Here is a 19,020-nt window from a genome sequence, read left to right as displayed (position 1 = left end):
AAGTCTCTGGATAATGCAATAGTGGTTTTTCACCTTTACATTAACGCTTGAATCAGTGAGAGGAGCATTTAAACATCTCACAAAATCCTAGAAATCCTAGATAACCATGCTCAGGTTAAAGCCACAGGCGACAAAGATGCTAAGTTGATAAATTTAGGTGGCCTGTATGAAATGAATCGTTGGCCATCGTATACTTCCCAGCTGAAAAGTGGTTAACTGTAGCATCGTGACTATCGTAGCTTTGTTGGCAGTCTCAGCAGAAAGGCCAAGGATTGGATGGGTCATGGTGACTGAACTATCCTCTCACCTCTAGAGGTGGTCCCTCCAGGACAGAGATGAGGCACATGGGTGGGGGCAGCGTGGGGAAGCTTGCACGGCTGCCGCCCATGCTGTATCTGTTCTGTGGATAAATAGAGGGCTTCAGCCTCCAGTGTTGTCAATCCAGCACCTTTCACCAGCGCTAAATTAAAAAGAATATAAATAAATACCAAAAAAAGGGAAAAAAAAAAGGATAGAGGTGCATTGGCAGACCTGCACATGTAATGTTTGTGAAGTACCTTGCTCCAGGCAGTGATACTGGTCTCTCATTTTCACAAGCATCAAATTCACCCAATTAAAAAACAAAACAAAAGGAAAAATCACCAAGGAGAAAAACAAAGCTGTATTACCACAGTGGAACTTAAGTGTAAGGGCTTTTTCTCATTACAAACAACTCCATTCCACACAGCGGTGTTGTACTAACCAGAATAGTGACTTGCACACTGTGAAACACAGAGAGCACCTGGGACTTTACTAGAAGTGAAATTCCATGAACAGTGGGTAATGTCTGAATGCTGGGCTCACCTAACCTAAAAGTGAACAGAACTAGCAGAGAAGAAATGCTGTATCATAGGCTATCAAAATGTCTTACTAAGAGTGAAGAATAAAATAGATATACATATGGAAGTATTTTTCAAAATAATTACTTCTCTTATTGTTTCCTCATTTGTGGTCATTTACATTGTCTAGTTCTCATCTCTGGGCGGTGCTGTTGGCTCATCCATCAGCACCATACCCTTTGTAGCATTCACCGCTTTGGTTTCCAAGCAACAGCAAAGACTACAGTAAAGAGGGAAGTTGGTGATGCTGCGAAGTCATCAAGCTCAGAAAGACTGGCACAGCCTGTCCCTGTGAGCGCCGGGCTTTTAAAGTGGAAAACAGCCTGAAACACTATGAGCACCAGAACTCCTCAGATCCCCCAAAAGATTCAGACCTCACATGCCAGCTGAGGCACATCCATTAAAGGACATCTTCCTAATACGATAGCCCTGTACTCAGTTCCATCTTCCCTTTCCTGTTATGCCAGTTTCATCTGATTACTATTTGAATTGTCATTATTTTCCTTCCAGCCCTGGTAATTAGTGAAGCTGTTTGCCTTTATTTGAAGATGTCCACTTCTCACCTTCCTACTCCATCTGATCCTTCAATTAAATCGCTTTGATGCATCTGTGTTGTAACAACAGCCAGTCAATTAAGATTTTACTGCAAGATTGAGAAAAAAAGCCCCAAGCTGGCCTGAGAAAAAGGACCCTTCTCTGTATTCTCTGTCCATATGGAGACATGCAGTTCCGCTGTATGGGGAAAAGGGGTAAGATTTAAATATCAGCCTCTCTCCCCGACTATATCCTGGATACCTTCTTCAGACGCCTGTGAAAAGAGGTGTAGAAATTTTTGAACCTGCAACTGAGAATCTAAAATGAGAGGAGAAAAAAACCTCGAATAGAAGGTACCAAAGTCAGGAGATTGCACGGAGTGGTTTTGCTTCAGCTCTGAAGCCTAGGAAGAAAATGATTAGCAATATCAAGACCAGCTACTGTAACAGCAAAGGCAATATGAGTACCTCTAGGGTCTGGTTTTTTACATTTTTCCTTTCTTCAAGAATTTCCCAGTAGGGAAGCCCTTCTTTAACTCCAGTACTTAAAATTCGTATCTTTCAACATTTATCACATACATGTGCTTTTGTGTCCACACATTTCTGCTAAACTGCCTCAGGTTCTTTTTTGTGCCATAATTTCATTAAACCTGTAAAATCATTTTTTTGCCTTTCTCTTCATGATCTCTCTTTTTAAGTACTGCACCAATGACTATTCTTGTTTTCCTCTAGACTGCCTGCCACAATTTTGTGGCAGAACAATGGAAATCATTATGAAATTCAACTGCCTGAAACCAGCATGTATTAAGAGATACATTCCAAATGCTGCTGAAAAAAATGATTAAATCAATTTCTGGAGAATGAAAAACATTTTTTAAGAAATAATTTTTGCAGAGGCATTGACAGCTCCAAAAGAGAAACAGCAGTGTGTTTCAGTGTAGGTGGTCTTTCACCAGTGAGTCAACAAGGCCAGGGTTAGGGGATGCCTGCAGGTCCAGTTAACCCTTCACTTGGGTGCATCCATTCTTACCTCGAGCACTGGAAGGGGCAGAGTTAATCATCTGGGATGGTGCCGAGTGAGTAGAGCTCAGGCTTGAGGTGGAAGGGCTAGCCTGGGACGAGGATAAAACAGAGACATTGGTAACTGAGCCTTGGTACCTGGAGTTAGGGTAAACAAGCTGCAGGAGGCAGGGAAATCATCAAGAGAGAACTGAGCAGATCAGTGCATCAGATATTTACCTGTCTCAGATCACCTAGTGCAGCCTCTGCCTAGGAAATAGCTTCAGTGCAGGCCTCTATATATCTGCGCTCAGGACTGTGGGACTCATTTTACCCTCCCACAAACCAAGAGCAATACTGACTGCATATGTTGAACAGGTCATATAAATAATGTGCTGACTAAAATCTCACTTTCTGAAAGCAACAGTATGATCTTGGACCACAGTAGCAACTTTCACTGTACAAATACAGAAGATTTCTTCCCAAAGTAAACCTAGCTGAATTACTCTCCCATCTTTCTTGAACAATGTTAGCTTCTGCCTATTCAGTTGAAAAAAATATGACAGGACAGATCCAAGCATGTGCATAGGTAAAGTGTACTCCTCCTAAGCATAACCCTCCAGAGCACGTTCAGTGCTGTTTCCAACAACCGCTCCGGGCAGTGCTGGAGCTGTACCTGCATGTGGTACATATCCTCAGCGGTCTCCCCCACAGAACTGTCTGTTAGGATAACCAGGTTTCCTGTTTCGCTGGAGGTGTGGGATGACAGAGAGGATGATGAGTGTCGGACTGAACCAAGCAAGTTCAGTGGGCTGGAATAAAAACAGAGACAGAACAAGGGCATCATTATTTTTTGAACTTGTGTATTAATTTGTGAAGCCTGATTTTTTCCAAGCTAGTAAGTACCTGCAGTTACCTACTGCTTTAGGTCACCTCTGGATGTAAAACACTTTTGAAAAATCAGGCTGAATAAGCCTAAACAAATCCATAAATGGGAGTGAATATGAAAGAAGTGACAATAAGGCTACATGTAAGGCAACATAGTATGGAGGATGTAGAATTTCAGAATCCAAAGCCAGGTTAACATCATGTCATGATGCTGGATGCACATTTGTTTTGTTTAGAACAGAACATTCTGAAACCACTCATTTTTAACGCTGAAGTGGGAGCAGCTTAAAAAAAACATTCCAAAGGAAGCCAAGCACAAGACACACAGGTCAAAATACAGTTTTCCTTATTGCATCTGTTGGGCCTCAGCATTACAGTTGAAGGCAACTTTGTAGCTGACAGTTAATTAATACAGCCCAGCTGGTGTGCAGGCTGCACCCTGATCTCACTCATGAAATTAATTTCTTCTTTGTCACTCTGAATCACATACACAAACACATATTTTGTACACTACAGAACCTCCCTAGTTTGTCCTAAGAACTAAAAAAGGCTTTACAAAGTGAGGAATTTTGAGAGGATGAAAAAAATTATCACCCAGACACCAACTGTCAACTGCCAAGCCACTAAAGCAGTATAAGAACTACTCGATTTTAATAGTAAAAAGAATTTCACCATCCTGGACTCATGTACTCAAGACCAAGTTTCCACAGCTCTTCATGCCAGGCTTTAAAAACAGCTAAGATGTGCGGACCCACCCAGAGAAACAAACACGGATGAACAATTTAAATTCTGTAACTTCAGTGACATTCCTGTCTCTGTTTTTCATACTGGCATGGATATGTACATTTTCAAAGAAGCAGTTTTGGCTGGATACAAAAACACTGTTTTGCCCTGAAAAAAAACAGTTTTTATCCTCAGTCATTACCTTCAGGTTTTATAGATGGGTATTTTGTTTGAATAAGCATCCACATTTTCAGATGTTTCTGAGAAGGCGGGACCATTTTTTGGTATTCTGATCAAAACACCTTGGCAGCCTTTCTTATATTTGGGTTCTGATTTGGTCAGAATTATAAAAAACAATGATGTGAACATTTTTGATCCTTAAAAATAGGTACATACTGAGTTGGGTTCTAAAACAAGCAATAAAAATTTCCTTTTATGGTAGATAAGGACCCATTTATTTACTGTTTGCGTAACAGAAGTAGGTGAAGTTGGAACCTCCAATGTCAGATTGAACCTGGAGATCTGAGTGGCAGATGTGTGTTTCTGCCTCTACAGTAAGTAAAGTGATGGAGTAACACCTGGAGGTGTTTAGCATTTGCTGCAAATTGGATTTCTCAACTTTTTGATTGCAGTGCTCAATCAAACTTTAATAATTAGCACTGAACGAAGATGAAAGGCACTTCTGCCAAAACTCATCCTGCTCCTCCTGCAGTACTGTTAACCACTTCTTAGATCTTTGAATCTTAATGCAACAGTGATCCTAGGTATTTAAGTAGAAAAAAAACAGGGTACCTGTGTCGATGCACCAGCTTCATGCTCTCTGGGCTCATAGGTCCATGCGAAACCAAAACATTGCTGCGTGGTGTACTAGTGCCAGAACAGGCCGGACTCAGCTTATCCAAACCAGGTAACTCCTGCAAAGGAAACATATTTCAGTTATCCTGCGTTTCCACAGTGTTTTACAATCCTATTCTCTCTTTATTTCCAGTAACACTTTCTAGCTAGAAATACTATTACAGATCTTATTTCCTCCCAAATTCCTGAAAACAGAAGCATAGTGTGGCCCAAATTACAGCCACCTACATTTTTCAAAAAAGAAATGCGGACTCAAAAATACAGATCTTGTCCAAACTCTCAAGAGAGGTAGTGAACTCAGGCTGGCAACTGTGACCTGTATGGATCTCATCTGCTTTGAAAGAGAAAGGCCATATTTTAAAATTCCAGTGCTGTTATTTCTGGCCATCCTTACATAGTGTTCACTCCTAAGAATGGAGGAAGAAGCCTTCAAGTTAGAAGCTACCTTAGAAAATACATACTCTAGTTGGAAAGTAAAGTGCTAACACACATATTTCAAATAATTCTTTTACATTATAAAAAGATACCCTTTAGTTTGGTTGTGATAATGTTCAAGATAGTGTCTAGGTATCCATAAAGATTTCACTACACCAGGAAGAGGAGAATGCACTGCAAATTTCTGAGACCCACCTGGCAAAGATGTCTCAAGTATAGCTGTCATAGAATACCAACGTACAGCAGAGCACACACAGAAGGCAAGGTATCATTCCTAGAGGACCATATTTGTACTTCTGGTATGTAACAGGTGGTGTGAAGCGTGCTCTGGAGGCAGTTCCATTGACTGTACAGGAACTAGGGACCCATAATAGTGCGTGTCCTGATCACCAGAGTTGGATGCCTAAAGCCACCAATAGGAATTTCTGTTGCTGCCTATATACACACACTTCTGGAGGGCCTAATCCATGTCATGCTACTCCAAATTATGGCAGTTCTTTCAAGGAGCTCAGCATCTAACACTTTCTATTAATCTTTCTTCCTCTGTTTTACATCATTTTCTGCTATGTAAGACAGTAACTGAACATTAAGCTTTACAATTGTTTTGTGATACAACAAAGAACACAGAAATATTAAAAATTCTATTTTAAATTAAAGGCTAAATTAACAGACTTGCTCGGACTTCCTTCTTGCACAAAAATCAAGAATTCTTTTGATAATTCGGCAATCTAGTAGGTTCAATCAATGCTGTATCAGCCCAGTTCTTTTGTGAACCTTACTGCAACTGACAGAAGTTTAATCATAACTCTGAATGATTCAAAATGGGAAAAATGATGATCAGCTTACATGGTACAGACTGGACCGCATCATCTGGAACTGATCTATCAGTTTCTTATGCAGGGGACGCATTTCTGGGTGTACAAATTTCTCATGGACTGCCAGTCCCACTCCTAAGACATGTACCTGTTAAAAAGAAAACATCACAAACCCAAATAAATCATGTCTAAGAGACAGAACAGAAGCCTGTCCTGCAGTTCTGTCAATGTGTGAGAAAGACACTGTTCATTTACAAGACTGCTGATAATTAAGCAAGCCTAGGAGACCTGGCAAATTCATATTACTTCAACAACTACTTTGTGTGAGACAAGTATGTTTATGTCATGTTGGATTACTTTTAAGAGATAACTGTAAAAAATTACCAGATTGATTCTCTCTCCAGAGTGAACAGCATTACGTCCTCACACAGACAATTCATTGTGACAAAGAAAATTCCTTCCGCCCAGTGCCACAGAAGGGGTCAAAGTTGCCAACAGAGATTTCTAAAAGGAGTTTCTGATAATTGGGCTGAACAGTGGCAGTGTGGCATGCATAGTCACTCTTTCAGTTGCTCATTATCTATTTTTAAAGGTCACTTTTTCAAAGGTCAGACATATAATATTAGTGATTGAATGGGATTATGTAAACTCTCAGATGAAAGAAAATAGTAATGATAGCAGGCTTAAGATGTATATAATTCCCTACATGATCCAAAGTCTGTACAAACAATAACTAATTAATCTTCAAACATTCTCTTAAGGATTGGAGGGAGATAAGCATTATCTTTATTTTACAGATGGGAAATCTGAAATGCAGTTAAGTGATTTGTTGAAGAAACAGGCCTAATAGCTCTATTCAGACTCAGACACATTGTTTAATGGGGTGTATCTTGCCAAACTTTCAGTTAAGAAGGGTGTGATTTTCTGATTTCACTCCCATCAAAGCATTCAGCTAGCTTTATCTACCAAGATGTTTCATGGAGACATTAATGAAAAATAAAACTGCAGATAATATAAATAGGCATTACGTTTTCCCATGTAGCTCTGCCAGTTTAATCTCAAGCCTGACTTGGCTTGTCCTGACTCTGATTATCTTTGAAACTTACTGGGAAGACATAATTCAAAATGCCAAAAATGAATGGCAGGCTTGGAACATGGCAAGATGTCTATTGGATAATAAACGGAGACAAAAAAATTCATGTGCTGTTAGCTGAGCTTCACCTCGCGTCCCATACGGTGAATGGCTTGTCCATAAACTCCTTGGCCATTTCCCCCCTCTTTTTTGTTTTAATATACTTTAGATCTCCTGTACCAAAATTCTTTGCTTCTGAACGAGTCAGTTGGATCTGGTATGTTTAGACTGACTGCTGATGAATCCAGACACTGTAGCAACATTCTTTTGCATCTGAAAAATAGTACCTGTTCCTGCATGAGTTCCTTGAGCTGTGTGATCTTTTCTGCATCTCCAGGGTGCTTTGTGATATAATCCTTATCAAAAAAGGCCTGTAGAAAAAAAAAAAAAGCCTTCTGCTTACTGGAAGGTATTTCATCATAACTTGGTGTCAAAGGATGAGAGGAAAAGGTCCAAAAATCTCAGGAAAACTAAATATATTAAGCTAACAGCAGCAGCTCAGTTTTACTGCTTTTAGCACTCTGAGATCCAGGTAAAGCTACAGTACAGTTTTAGCAACCTAGATGCTTCTGTTGAATCATGAATCTGACCAAGTTTCCCCACATGACAGTGATGAGCAATGCCACTAAGCCTTGTATCATCATCATATTTGACTTTTATATAGCTTCCTTCACATAACTGCCTAAAGTTAAAGGAATTAAGTGAGTAAAGTGGTAGCTAACATAAAGCACGAAGAGCGTTCTCTTCACAGCTCTGTAGGAAACACATGTCCCATACCCCTGGATTGCTGCTTCCATTTTCAGTATTTCACCCTAGACTTACCTTTTGCAATGCAGACTTTAAATAACAGCTTGCCAAAGATTATGCTAGATAACACGCTGCATATATGATCATTTTAGGTTACAGTGAGCTTGAAATTAGGCTACCAAAGATAATGGTTGAGTAGCACAAATTAGTGTCTTTTCTGGATTACAGACCCAATCAGTCTCAATTACCAGGAGTCCCAGTGCCTCTATTGCAAAATGGATTTGTACTGTAAGCAGTATAAAAAAATCTGCTTCACTCTTGTACCTGCCAAGTCAGGATTTCCAGGTACGCCAAGTTTCATTCTTGAGAAACCCCACTGTCAACTGTACCTATTCCAATGTGACATCCCAGCTCCACCTTTGGATCCTCCTGTTGATGTCTGGCTATGCAAGCACTGATGCAGAATAACCAAGTAGGGGTTTTAACCTCATATTTAGATCATGTGCATGACAATTTCTTATGTCATACTCTCTTTGAAACAGAAATGGAAATAAAATTGAAAAAAGATGATACTAAGCTCAGAAGCAGAGCCTGGCTTACCTCCTGGTATCGTGCAATTCCCCCATTAACGGCTGCATCAATCACTCCATTCAGACACATGCTGAGAAGATTAATGTTACCATGCATTTGTTTATGCTGGTACTGGCTTATCAGTGTTCTCAGCTCCTGGTTTTTGTTCTCAACCACTTGAATGGCATTTTCCAAAGGACTTACTTCAACCTCAAAGGCAATAAAATATACTTTAATTCCATGGACGCTTCACTAAGATTTATTATCTTCCTTGTAATGAAATGATACTGTAGGACTGTTCAGTGATCTCTCTTAGTTTTTACTGCTTTGTAGAAAATGAGCTACATTAACAAACTTTACTGGTGGCAGTGCTATGTTTCAGGTCACTGACTTGTGATAACTTCTTTTCTGTATACTGAAGACATGGCAACAATGCAATTATTCCATCTTTTTGTCACTGTCTCCGTTATACTGTCATGTTCCCTCACATAATTACCCCGGTTACATTCAGCAATTATTTAGACTAAGTGGTGGAAAAAGGACATACTTAATCACTGGTAAACTTTATCATTTTAAACCTCAAGGTTTCAGCCAAAGGAGTTTTAAGTTGCCTATCCCATGTCCTCAGTAACTCGTAATTTCAAACCCCAATTACAGGAACTGAGAATGTTACCAGCTCTCTTCTCTCCACTTCAAACCAACGAGAGATCCCAGGCAAACTGTGAGTCAAGGTCAGAGTAGTGCGTTCAATCCACAAGCTCTGCAAAGAGTAATTGAGGATGTGAGGTACACAGCGAATCACAATCACATCATCTGTACTCTTACGACAGGTGCTAAGGGGGTAAAGTTCAGAAAAGAATGTAATAACCTCCTGAGCATTAACTTACTTTGCAGAGTGTCATGCTGAAAGTCACTTGAGCGACAAAACCAGAATTCAATATGCTCTAAAGCAACATATTCAACATTTCTATTAATTTTTAAAGGTTGACCACCATTTCTGTCATGGGAACCAAGACGACATTGTGGACATATATGGCAGTAAGAAAAAATTCCAGCCAAACGAAAAAAAACATCCTTGCTTCAAAATGCATTTCTCCTGGCATTAAAATACCTCATCTTTAAACTGGACAATGCTTTAATCAGATCTGGTGTGTAACCACTAGACTCCACAGCTTTTGAGTTACTATAGTATATTCTGGCCATCAAATCAGGATTACTTGAAAGGCTATATCATCATAAAATAATAAGACTTAAACACTGCTTATTTGCTACTTCTACCTTAAATTCATTTTCCTTGTCCTTTGGACCTTTGTGGAAAGGCCTGTCATAGCGGAATTTCCGGATGTTGTTGACTCGGTAAAAGCTCTTTATGCGATCAGGGACACGGTCCATTTGCAGCACATCTATATTGTCTGGGATGGGAGTCACTGCATAGATCTGTAGGTCTGTAAATTACGTAGTCAAAGAAAACCACAGGACATCGAACAGAAAAGCTATCTCTGCCGTGGAAAGAAACAGGATCGTGAATTCAGAAAGTCACACTCTTCTTTGATTTCCAACACTCTTTTGCATGTCAAACAACAGAATGCTAGACTAGAACTACTAGGAGAGTCTACAGAGTTATGGTACCTCACAGCCAGATTAACCAGAGGAAGATACCTGAGGGTACAGAGAGTACGTAGTAAGACATCCAAAATATCTACGCAGGCAAAATACCCAGTTCCTATTAGTTTTAATTAGATCTAAGTACCTCATTTGTGCAGGCACTTTATTAGATCTTGATGTATTTAGGTACCTAAATATCTAATATTTCCCTTTGATAAATTTTGCCTTAGCTAACTTCAGCTTTGTCTACAAACCAAAGTTGTCCTAATTTCATCAATTTACAGTCCAGTTTAATTAAATTGCTTTAACCTCAGTGTTACAGACAAGATCTCTGCAAGCATAAAAAAAACCCCAACTAAAATACAGATACAAACAACCCCTCTGTCTGTGAAAGTATCAGTATTATACAGTAAAGAGGTGTGAAAAACATGTGTTATGAAAGACAAGCGTGAAACACCAACCAGTTTCAGGAGATTTCACTTGCTGACAACATCCTTATGGTTAAAAAGTCCTGCACAATACCATTGCTGTTATCACACAAGCCACACAGTGGTGTTCTTATGACTAAAATCTCCAAAAGTCTCTGCAGACCCATTAAATGTTACATGGTTCAGTCCTTAAAGATATATAGTGTTGTATTGGTTGCATGAAATCACAGTACGGATTCCCAATGAGAAGAATGAGATTCAAAGCCTTAGGTATAGAAGAGTTCAGCAGGTTAAAAGAAAGGGAGACTGCAAAAAAATACTACTACTGATGTGAAAAATAAACACAATGGAAAAATAACACTTTGGAGTTAGTATCTGTTCCCAAGAAAAAGTTCTCCAAGAGAAGGTATCAGGAGTAGTTTTAATGACAAAACGTGCATTACGGCAGCGCTGTTGGTAAAGGTTAGAACACGGACGTGGCCAAGCAGATGTGACCAAGCACAGCTGTTTCCTTCACACATTGAATATGACCTGCATTACTCTCTGAATACAAAGTGACAGTTCTCTTCAACAATACACAGCACAATGAACCAGGCAATGTCTACCATAGACAGGCATGTGGTTTTGTCCATATCCAGCTCTACCTTAGACACCTAGGAACTGAGGTATCGAAGTTGATGACCTTTTCAATACCTTCCTCCTCCATGCTCTACCACAGTTCTAATCACAGTTTGCCCTTTCACTGAAGGATACACTGGGCATCACACTGCAATATAGAGTCATCTGGGTGGTTTGGATGCTGCATGGCAATGGCTTGTGGGAACTCGCTCAGCATCCTCTGCTGGAAGGCTTCCAGCCTCTCATAGTCGTGGCCCCGACATACATATTCTTTGTTCTGCAAGAAGGACAAGCATAAATTAGTCTCCTTAAGAGTAAGTTAAATTCTATCAGCTTTTATCTCACATTAAATTCTACTGCTTCAAAAGCAAAGATAAATGACAATGTCAATATGCTAATGTGAGAGTAAATTGTGCATTTAACACAGCTGATATATTTTATGTCTTCCTTTTTCTTTACATTCCGCTGATCTCTCAACAGAAAGATGCCTCTAATCCATACACACATAGCATTCAGTCCTATTGTCTTATTTGCTTTTCAGACAACTCAGAAGTCCTATTTTTTAATAGGACTATACTGAAACGTATCAACCAAAGCTTAAGCCTAAGTCACCAGCTCGGCTGTTCTACGCTGGGAAAGCTGCTGTCAAGTACAATTTACACCAGATGGATAAAAGTCCTGAGGATTTCATAGAACAGAGGGAGATACGTATTTATCAATTTATCAGTTATCCTTAGAGAGAAGTCGTAACAAACTCTTCACAAAAATCATTGTTTAATCATTGCTGTATTGTCATAGCCATATAATCCACCTCTGATCATGCTGAACAATACATCTTCAGGAACTCCCTTGTCTATAGTGGAGTAATACAGAAAAGCCTTACCAAGAATTCTCAGCGGCCACTTAGCAAATTCCCCGACAGCCCTAAAAGCACTTTCCTCTTGATGAACAAAATTTCATTTCTGCTAGTAATGGAAAGCTTGCATTTAGATATGCCTCTCGAGGCATTAAACCACTTGTGCAGAGTTCTTGGATGCTTTTTGAGCCATCTCAAACTTTGAACAGCAAGATACAGGATTTCTAAAGTCCTCAGTGTCATAAAGATTGTATTCCAGTGTCTTAACCCTATTACCACAAAACACAACTTTGATTGGTGTTAATGTCTCCTGATGCAAGACCAATCAAAGCAGACAGATTCTCTAATTCCGGTAGTTTCAACTCTCATACACAGAACAATAACTGGAAGTGCAGGGAGGATTTTTATCTTCATAAAACAAAGAAAGAATCCCAGCAAACAAGAACAGTTCCCCCCCTTCTATTTCTTGCATTTAGAAGCTGCAGTATATGCAATAATGTTTTGTTAATTGCGCTGGAAAAGGGTTCTTGATCTTGTAGCAAAATCAAAGAGAAAGCAAAACCCGATCATAAAACATGGCCAAGGAGTGCAGTTACCTTTGGCTTTGCAATTCAACCTTATGGAACAGATCTTATGTTCCAGCTGTGACATATGTCATTATATATGCATCAGTCACAGCAACCAATGAACTGGGAGAAAAACTGCATGATGAATCTTGACAGATCAGTCTGTAATGCCCAAACTTTGCAGCTATTATTAAATTTGGAGTGAGTCCATGTTTGAAGGTGAATCTCTTCATGACACTGCATTCTCTATTTTAGCTTTTGATTGCAGCAATCCAGAAAACTGTAAGCCTATAAATAAAGTTAGTGTGATTCTAAAAATAATGCCCTGAAAAGACCTCAAAGCTAAATTTAATAGACTCTTCAGACAGGTGCCAACACAAGATCTCAGAACGTGGCTTGTCAGACCTTACTTGAACTTCTGGTAGGTGGAAGACACGGACAGTTTCAATTTACTTATGTAGGAAGGCTAGAAATAGATGCACAATTCATAGAAACATGAACAATGACTTTTCTAGACAAAGGGTCTTCAAAATCAAAGATGTAGAAAGAAGTGGTTATTTTCTGTCTTAAGCTATACAGCAATAGAAAAATAAATGAGAAAAGGGCATGGAGTTATTTGATCACTTTAAATCACTCCCATACCCATTTGAAAATTTTAAATCCATGTAAATCTTTTTCTTCTCTAGAATAGCTGCTTCCAATCTCTTTACAGTGTGATCCATGCTGATGTGATTGCTAATGGGCTTAGTCTGTGCTTCGCAATGTGTATGCTGTATGGATCATTAGAGAGAGAAAGGAGGAGGATGACTTAATGAGATTGCTACATTAGTAATCTGCTATCAGAAGTACTGCTACCAAATATAATTGCAGAATTAACAAGGATTATAATTATGTACGCTCATGTTCGCTGTTAATGTCTCCAGCCAAGGATCCATATTGTTACACCATTTCGCAAAGAGTAAGTGCTGCGCACTGAAAACTTGTGCAGTGTTAAAGACACAGGCCATGCAAGATCCAAGATAGAATTGTAGGATCCGTAATACAAGCTAGATTCACTGATACAACTTCAAATGCAGGAACGCTTATGTGCCATGACGGCTTTGTTGTCGTTCATTTTCTGAAACATCTGTTGTTAGATATAAAAAAAGAAATTGTCAGTTTTCTCTGGAGATCTTCATGAAACGGTAGCTACTGCTTCATACTGCAGCACTTGTCATTTCCTCAGATTCCTCTGCAGGCGTGTTCTACGCACTGATCCAGGCTGCTACATTATGGCACTGTTCAACTTCACCTTTGAATAACCTGAAGCCACTGGTATTTTCACCCTGATTAATTCCAACTTGCCTTTACTTCCCCTGCCCATGTTTCCATTAAAAGACTGTAATTAAACACCGGTGTTTAAATCCTAGTTAAAAAAACCCAAAAGCTGTAGTAATCAGAGGGAAATTTAAGAGTACAGTTTTCAAAATGGTACACAGTTTGGCTTTTTGTAGCTTCTTACTATGTAATTCAAGAGTGGTGCCATCTCTTGTCAAACCATTTCTTTAAACAGAACACAAAGCATGCACCTCCAGTCCCTGAAAGCACGCTTTGAGTTAGCTTGTCCTGTCAAGCTACATGGCATCTACCATCAATTTTCAGACAGCTCTTCCAGCACTTGTCAGATTAGATTCCTTCCTTGCTCTGAACTAGCAACAAGACATTGTATGAATAAATACCCATTTTAAGTTTGATTCCTCATTAGGAAAAGAAGATAATTTCACTTTTTAAATGGACTGCAGACCCAGCTGATCCTATATACACCAGCAGACAATAAGCTTAAAGTGAGGATGTGTCCAGAGAAGTTGCTAGGCTTTTTGCTGAAGGAAGAGAAAATTTTCACTTGTAGATAGCGTAAGAGAGTCATCAGTCTGGTATTAGAATCATTCTGTCATGTGAGACTTTTTAAAGCGTGATAATTTGAGATGAGGAAAATGAGTTGAGTAATGACCCAACATTGGTGCAATACAGCATTCTGCTTAATTATAGAGGCAATTTGTGCAGCATCTGCAGATTGTCAAAAATACACATAGGCACGCGTCAAATTTCTGATCTCTGTTCCTAAGAACGTTCCCAATGGACCACATCCTTCAGTTCAGCTAGAAAGCTGTTTCTACATGTGCAGGCGTAAAAAAATAAGCTGAATGGCAGACATCATATCTCCACAACAAAAATACAAAGCCTTAACTGCTACTCTGAGCCTGGTCACTGTCATATTTTGTGTAAGTCTGACTTACCCGCAGGAAAAATGGGAATTTCCGACCATAAAAACCAACTCTGAAAAACTCAGGTTCTAAGCGCTGCTGTTCCATGATATTATCATAATAGGTAGCTTCCATTTTCTGTGGAGGAAAAAGATAGCTGCTATCAGACCCTTAAAGCTGCACTTAAAACATTAGAATCTCAAGACACATTAAAATAGCACATTACTCTTTTGCCCTTACAATTTTTTTTACGAAAAGACCGAGATTCTTTTAAGGATAAAAATTTTTAATTAAACAGTCTACATGGTGGAACAGACTATAGTATCATCATACTCATTTTACATTTTTGGAGATGACGTATGAAAATTTTTCTGTTGTATCTCATTTTAAATTAAACAGGTCTTGCATGTAATTTTCTTTGCATTGCAGAATTAATGGCAAAGCTCAGATTAGGATCTGTGTTGCCTGGCTCACAGTGTCCTGTTCTCTCCTACAGCTCAAAATCCATACCACTGTCTGGAAAATTATATCAATTCAATTGGGTTTGCCTTAATTGAGTTGAGGGGCATGAAAAAGGATGAAACAAAATTAAATTTTCTACAGCTCCATGCACCAGTAGGTTTAACAGTAGGTTTGGAAAAAGTAAAAGGACTTTCTCTAGTTCCAATTACGAGTTTTGTGGCACTGTGCTAGCATTTATATCAAGAGTGGGATTTCAAGACCCCTTGCCAAACTGAATCTCAGTTGAAGGGCTCACAGGAATTTCACTACAGCAAAAAGATAGCTTTTTAAAGAGAAGAATCAATTTGACATCATTGCTTCCACTGCAAGGAACCCTAACAGCAGCTTTCACTTAGATTATTGCGTCAAGGTTTTGTTCTCAGTTCGTACACATATTGAACTCCTTTTCTACAATGGAGACGGTCCCAAAGTCACTGCAGGAAGAATAAAGGAATGCATTGAATGACGTGAATGGCATAGAGAAAAACTCCTTAGAGCGGCGAGAAATTGGAAGTCAGTTCAGGTCAACACAGATGACTTGAACAGAAAACAGATCACACAGAGGTGAGTGAAAGGATAAGGTGGACTGGTTATACTGATCAGCTGAGATGCTCTTCACCTGCCAGCTGATTAAATCCAAATAATAAAGAGGCAGCAAAACCAGCTAATTTACTGATGTTTTAGGAAAGAAACTCTTGATGCACAACTTGACTAAGCCTTTCATAAGTTTGTTTGCTCATCATTCATGATCACTTTACCAATATGGTATTTCCTGTACACCAGGATAAATTTTCACACTGCTTTATTTTAGATGTCTAAAATAAACAAGTGCACAACCAAGACGGTCACCTGTACTCTCTTTAGGGCCACTTTGAAGAAAACAGGTTCTTTAGAAGTGCAGTTCATGAGACCTAGTTAGACAGGTATCTTCAGATGAGAATAAATTTGACTTTTACAGAGAATTTAAACCATGGTGTATAAGAATACATCCACATAGCATAAATCTCAACTTTGGATATTTGCATACTACCCCAGGGGACAAAAGGAGAACAACTGTTTTCACGTTCATAAAGCTTTTAAATAACAACCAGAACTTTGATTTTTTTTCTGATTAAAGCATGATGCTGCCAATGTGCCCTGATTTCATCACGTGTTTGGTTTTACTGGAGCACCAGATTCTTCTAAATTGACAAGAATGCCATAAACGTTTGCCTTCTCCATTCTTTCTCTCTTGTTCCTCTTAGGCACAAGCTGTCCTTGATATTTTTGGAATTAAAATGAAATATCTATCTATATATATTTAAAATGATATTTTATGCAAAAAGATACAAATATGAAATTGCAATAGCAAGCCCAGCTCCTGTGTGTGTGCTGTCTCCATACACTCATGGGAATTTACTGCTAGCAGACTTAGGAATTACTTCAGTGGACCTACAAAGTCATCAAAATGAATCAATGGCAAAGGAGTCACTGTAAATGCATGGAGCTGTATATACATATTCCCATATGTATATATGATTATTTTTTAAATTCAGAATGTTCTGACAGGAGAGCAAAATTCCCTGGGGAATGACATGCTAGAGTTGCTCTCTACAGGAAGAGGAACTGCTGCTACTTACCCGAATCCAGCTGAGGCTCTGATAATCATAGAGGCTTTCATACTGTATGGCCAGTTCTCTGCACAGCGGGATTCCAAACTCCCAGCTCTGTGAAACCAAAGCAAATCACACTCACAGCAAACAGAATGTTATTGCCAACTCAGCTGAGAGGAATATGGAAACTCAATTTTGGGAATTCATTTGGTACGAAATGCCAGGGATTAGATGTGAAAATGCAATGTGATGAAACAGTTTCCATTAAATATCAAATTAATTCCTTCTTCAAGACGGTAACAGAGGCATATGTTCCACTGAAATTACACACACATACTGCTTGTTACTGACAGTTCACTCATGAGACTGGGAATTTACTTGGAGAAAGATAATACAACTAACAATTTTTCTTCTTGTTAAGACACCTTTTCAACCCACCCGCAGCATCTCCTTTGCTTTCTGCACTAAAGCTCCCTGCAGTAGAGTTAGGGCTTAGCTCCCCAGCAAAGCGCTCCCCTTCCCAGGCTGCTACTTCCTACTGAAAGCATGAAACTCTCAAGCAATGGGAAACACTCAAATACAGAAACAAAACATCCTCAGAAGTGACCTGCATTACTGCACTGAGTGAATATCCATATTCAGAACTGAAAGCAAAACCCATTTCTTCACCTTACAGTCTGCATACAATAAATCTTTTCTAGCGCACCATACTCATCACCCTCAGAGGTAAGGAAGGCAGAGACTGAGTTTGGGCACACCCACACTGAGACAAAGACTCCCCCGTTACTTAGCTTTTTAGAGTGCTCATTTTACACCCTTGAACTGAAATCTCCTCTCCCATCATCTTTTACCTGCATAGATTGGAAGCCTTTTGAGGGAATGACTGTTTCTTCCCATACTTATGTAAAGGATCTAGAACACCAAGGTCTCAGTTGAACCTTTATGGGATTAACTTTTATGCATTACTGGGCTAACTTGCCAGTTGTTTTAACTGGGACCCTGTTGTAGTGAAAACAAAATTAATGTGTGAGTTACACTATCACCTTCAGTTTTAAGAATAGCAATATTGTAAATTATTTGTAACAGTAATTAACAGTAATTATGTAAAATATTAGCACTTAATATGGAAATAGTTTTTCTGGTTACATGTACCTTCACTTTAAAAAGTGAATCTCTACACTGTTTGATTCAGTGTATTAGGTACTTGACAACACTTCCCTTCATGTACACATACTTGTAGCATCTGTTCTCTCATCCTTAATACCAGCAAAGCTTTTTTTTCTGAATAGCAAAACCAGTAAGTGTAAGAAGTTTTTTATTAAAAGAAGGGATTGTTGCAATAACTAAAAAGGCAAAAATAATGATTCTACATCTCTTTAGCTTCAGTTAATTACAAAAACTTACGTAAGAACTTGCTATATGAAAGATTCTTTCAGAATCAGTTTGGATATTCTGATAATATTAATAGTTTGGGATGATGGGAAGCGCGAGATTTATTTAGATAAATACAATACATACAATAGGAAGTTAACTGAAAGACCAGTTATTTGACTACTCAGAATATTACACACGTTTTTGTGATCTCAATTAACCAGATTTTTGCTGTGGGTTGTCAAAGTCCATGACATACAAACTGATGCACTGAATTGGGATCAACAACATTAATCAGTTAAGTGTTTTTATTTGCACACACAAACACCATTGCATTTTTTTATAGGTTTCAACATTCTTTACAAAGATATTATACATAGGTTTTCAGTCCTTAGCTGATCTATATTTACTTGAAAGAATGGAAAAGAAAAGTCTCTTCTAAAACATCTGGCCAGGAATAAATGGCTTTTGTCACACAGAGTGTGAGTAGAGTCTCACTTCCAAATGGGATGCTGTAGGTGAAGCCTACTTAATTCTCTAATCTGTCTTCCGGATAGAAGCAGAAAGCTAGCTGGCTGTCTTCCCTTGAGGTGATCCTAAAGATGTAACCTTTTCATGCTCCTTTTCTGATGTGAATTAAATTAACAACATGTAACCACATCTTA

At 38.9% G+C, this 19,020-nt stretch overlaps 1 protein-coding gene across 1 annotated transcript in view; it reads right to left on the bottom strand.

Annotated features, from left to right (window-relative positions):
• DOCK3 (dedicator of cytokinesis 3) overlaps positions 1-19,020 on the bottom strand; it is a 209,176-nt gene that overhangs the window by 9,640 nt on the left and 180,516 nt on the right. Inside the window, exons 40-51 of the mRNA XM_068419791.1 lie at positions 17,012-17,098; positions 14,925-15,029; positions 11,362-11,503; positions 9,854-10,020; positions 9,249-9,335; positions 8,606-8,785; positions 7,546-7,629; positions 6,158-6,274; positions 4,814-4,935; positions 3,087-3,222; positions 2,442-2,589; positions 308-460 (exon numbers count right to left, since the gene is read on the bottom strand). Of these exons, the coding sequence (XP_068275892.1) occupies positions 308-460; positions 2,442-2,589; positions 3,087-3,222; positions 4,814-4,935; positions 6,158-6,274; positions 7,546-7,629; positions 8,606-8,785; positions 9,249-9,335; positions 9,854-10,020; positions 11,362-11,503; positions 14,925-15,029; positions 17,012-17,098 (1,528 nt within the window). The remainder of the gene's footprint in view (positions 1-307; positions 461-2,441; positions 2,590-3,086; positions 3,223-4,813; positions 4,936-6,157; positions 6,275-7,545; positions 7,630-8,605; positions 8,786-9,248; positions 9,336-9,853; positions 10,021-11,361; positions 11,504-14,924; positions 15,030-17,011; positions 17,099-19,020) is intronic.

The sequence above is a fragment of the Nyctibius grandis genome, chromosome 29, assembly GCF_013368605.1.
Source record: "Nyctibius grandis isolate bNycGra1 chromosome 29, bNycGra1.pri, whole genome shotgun sequence".
Lineage (NCBI taxonomy): Eukaryota > Metazoa > Chordata > Aves > Nyctibiiformes > Nyctibiidae > Nyctibius > Nyctibius grandis.
Note: the sequence above shows the minus strand (reverse complement) of the source record. Positions and strands in the feature narration are given on the sequence as shown.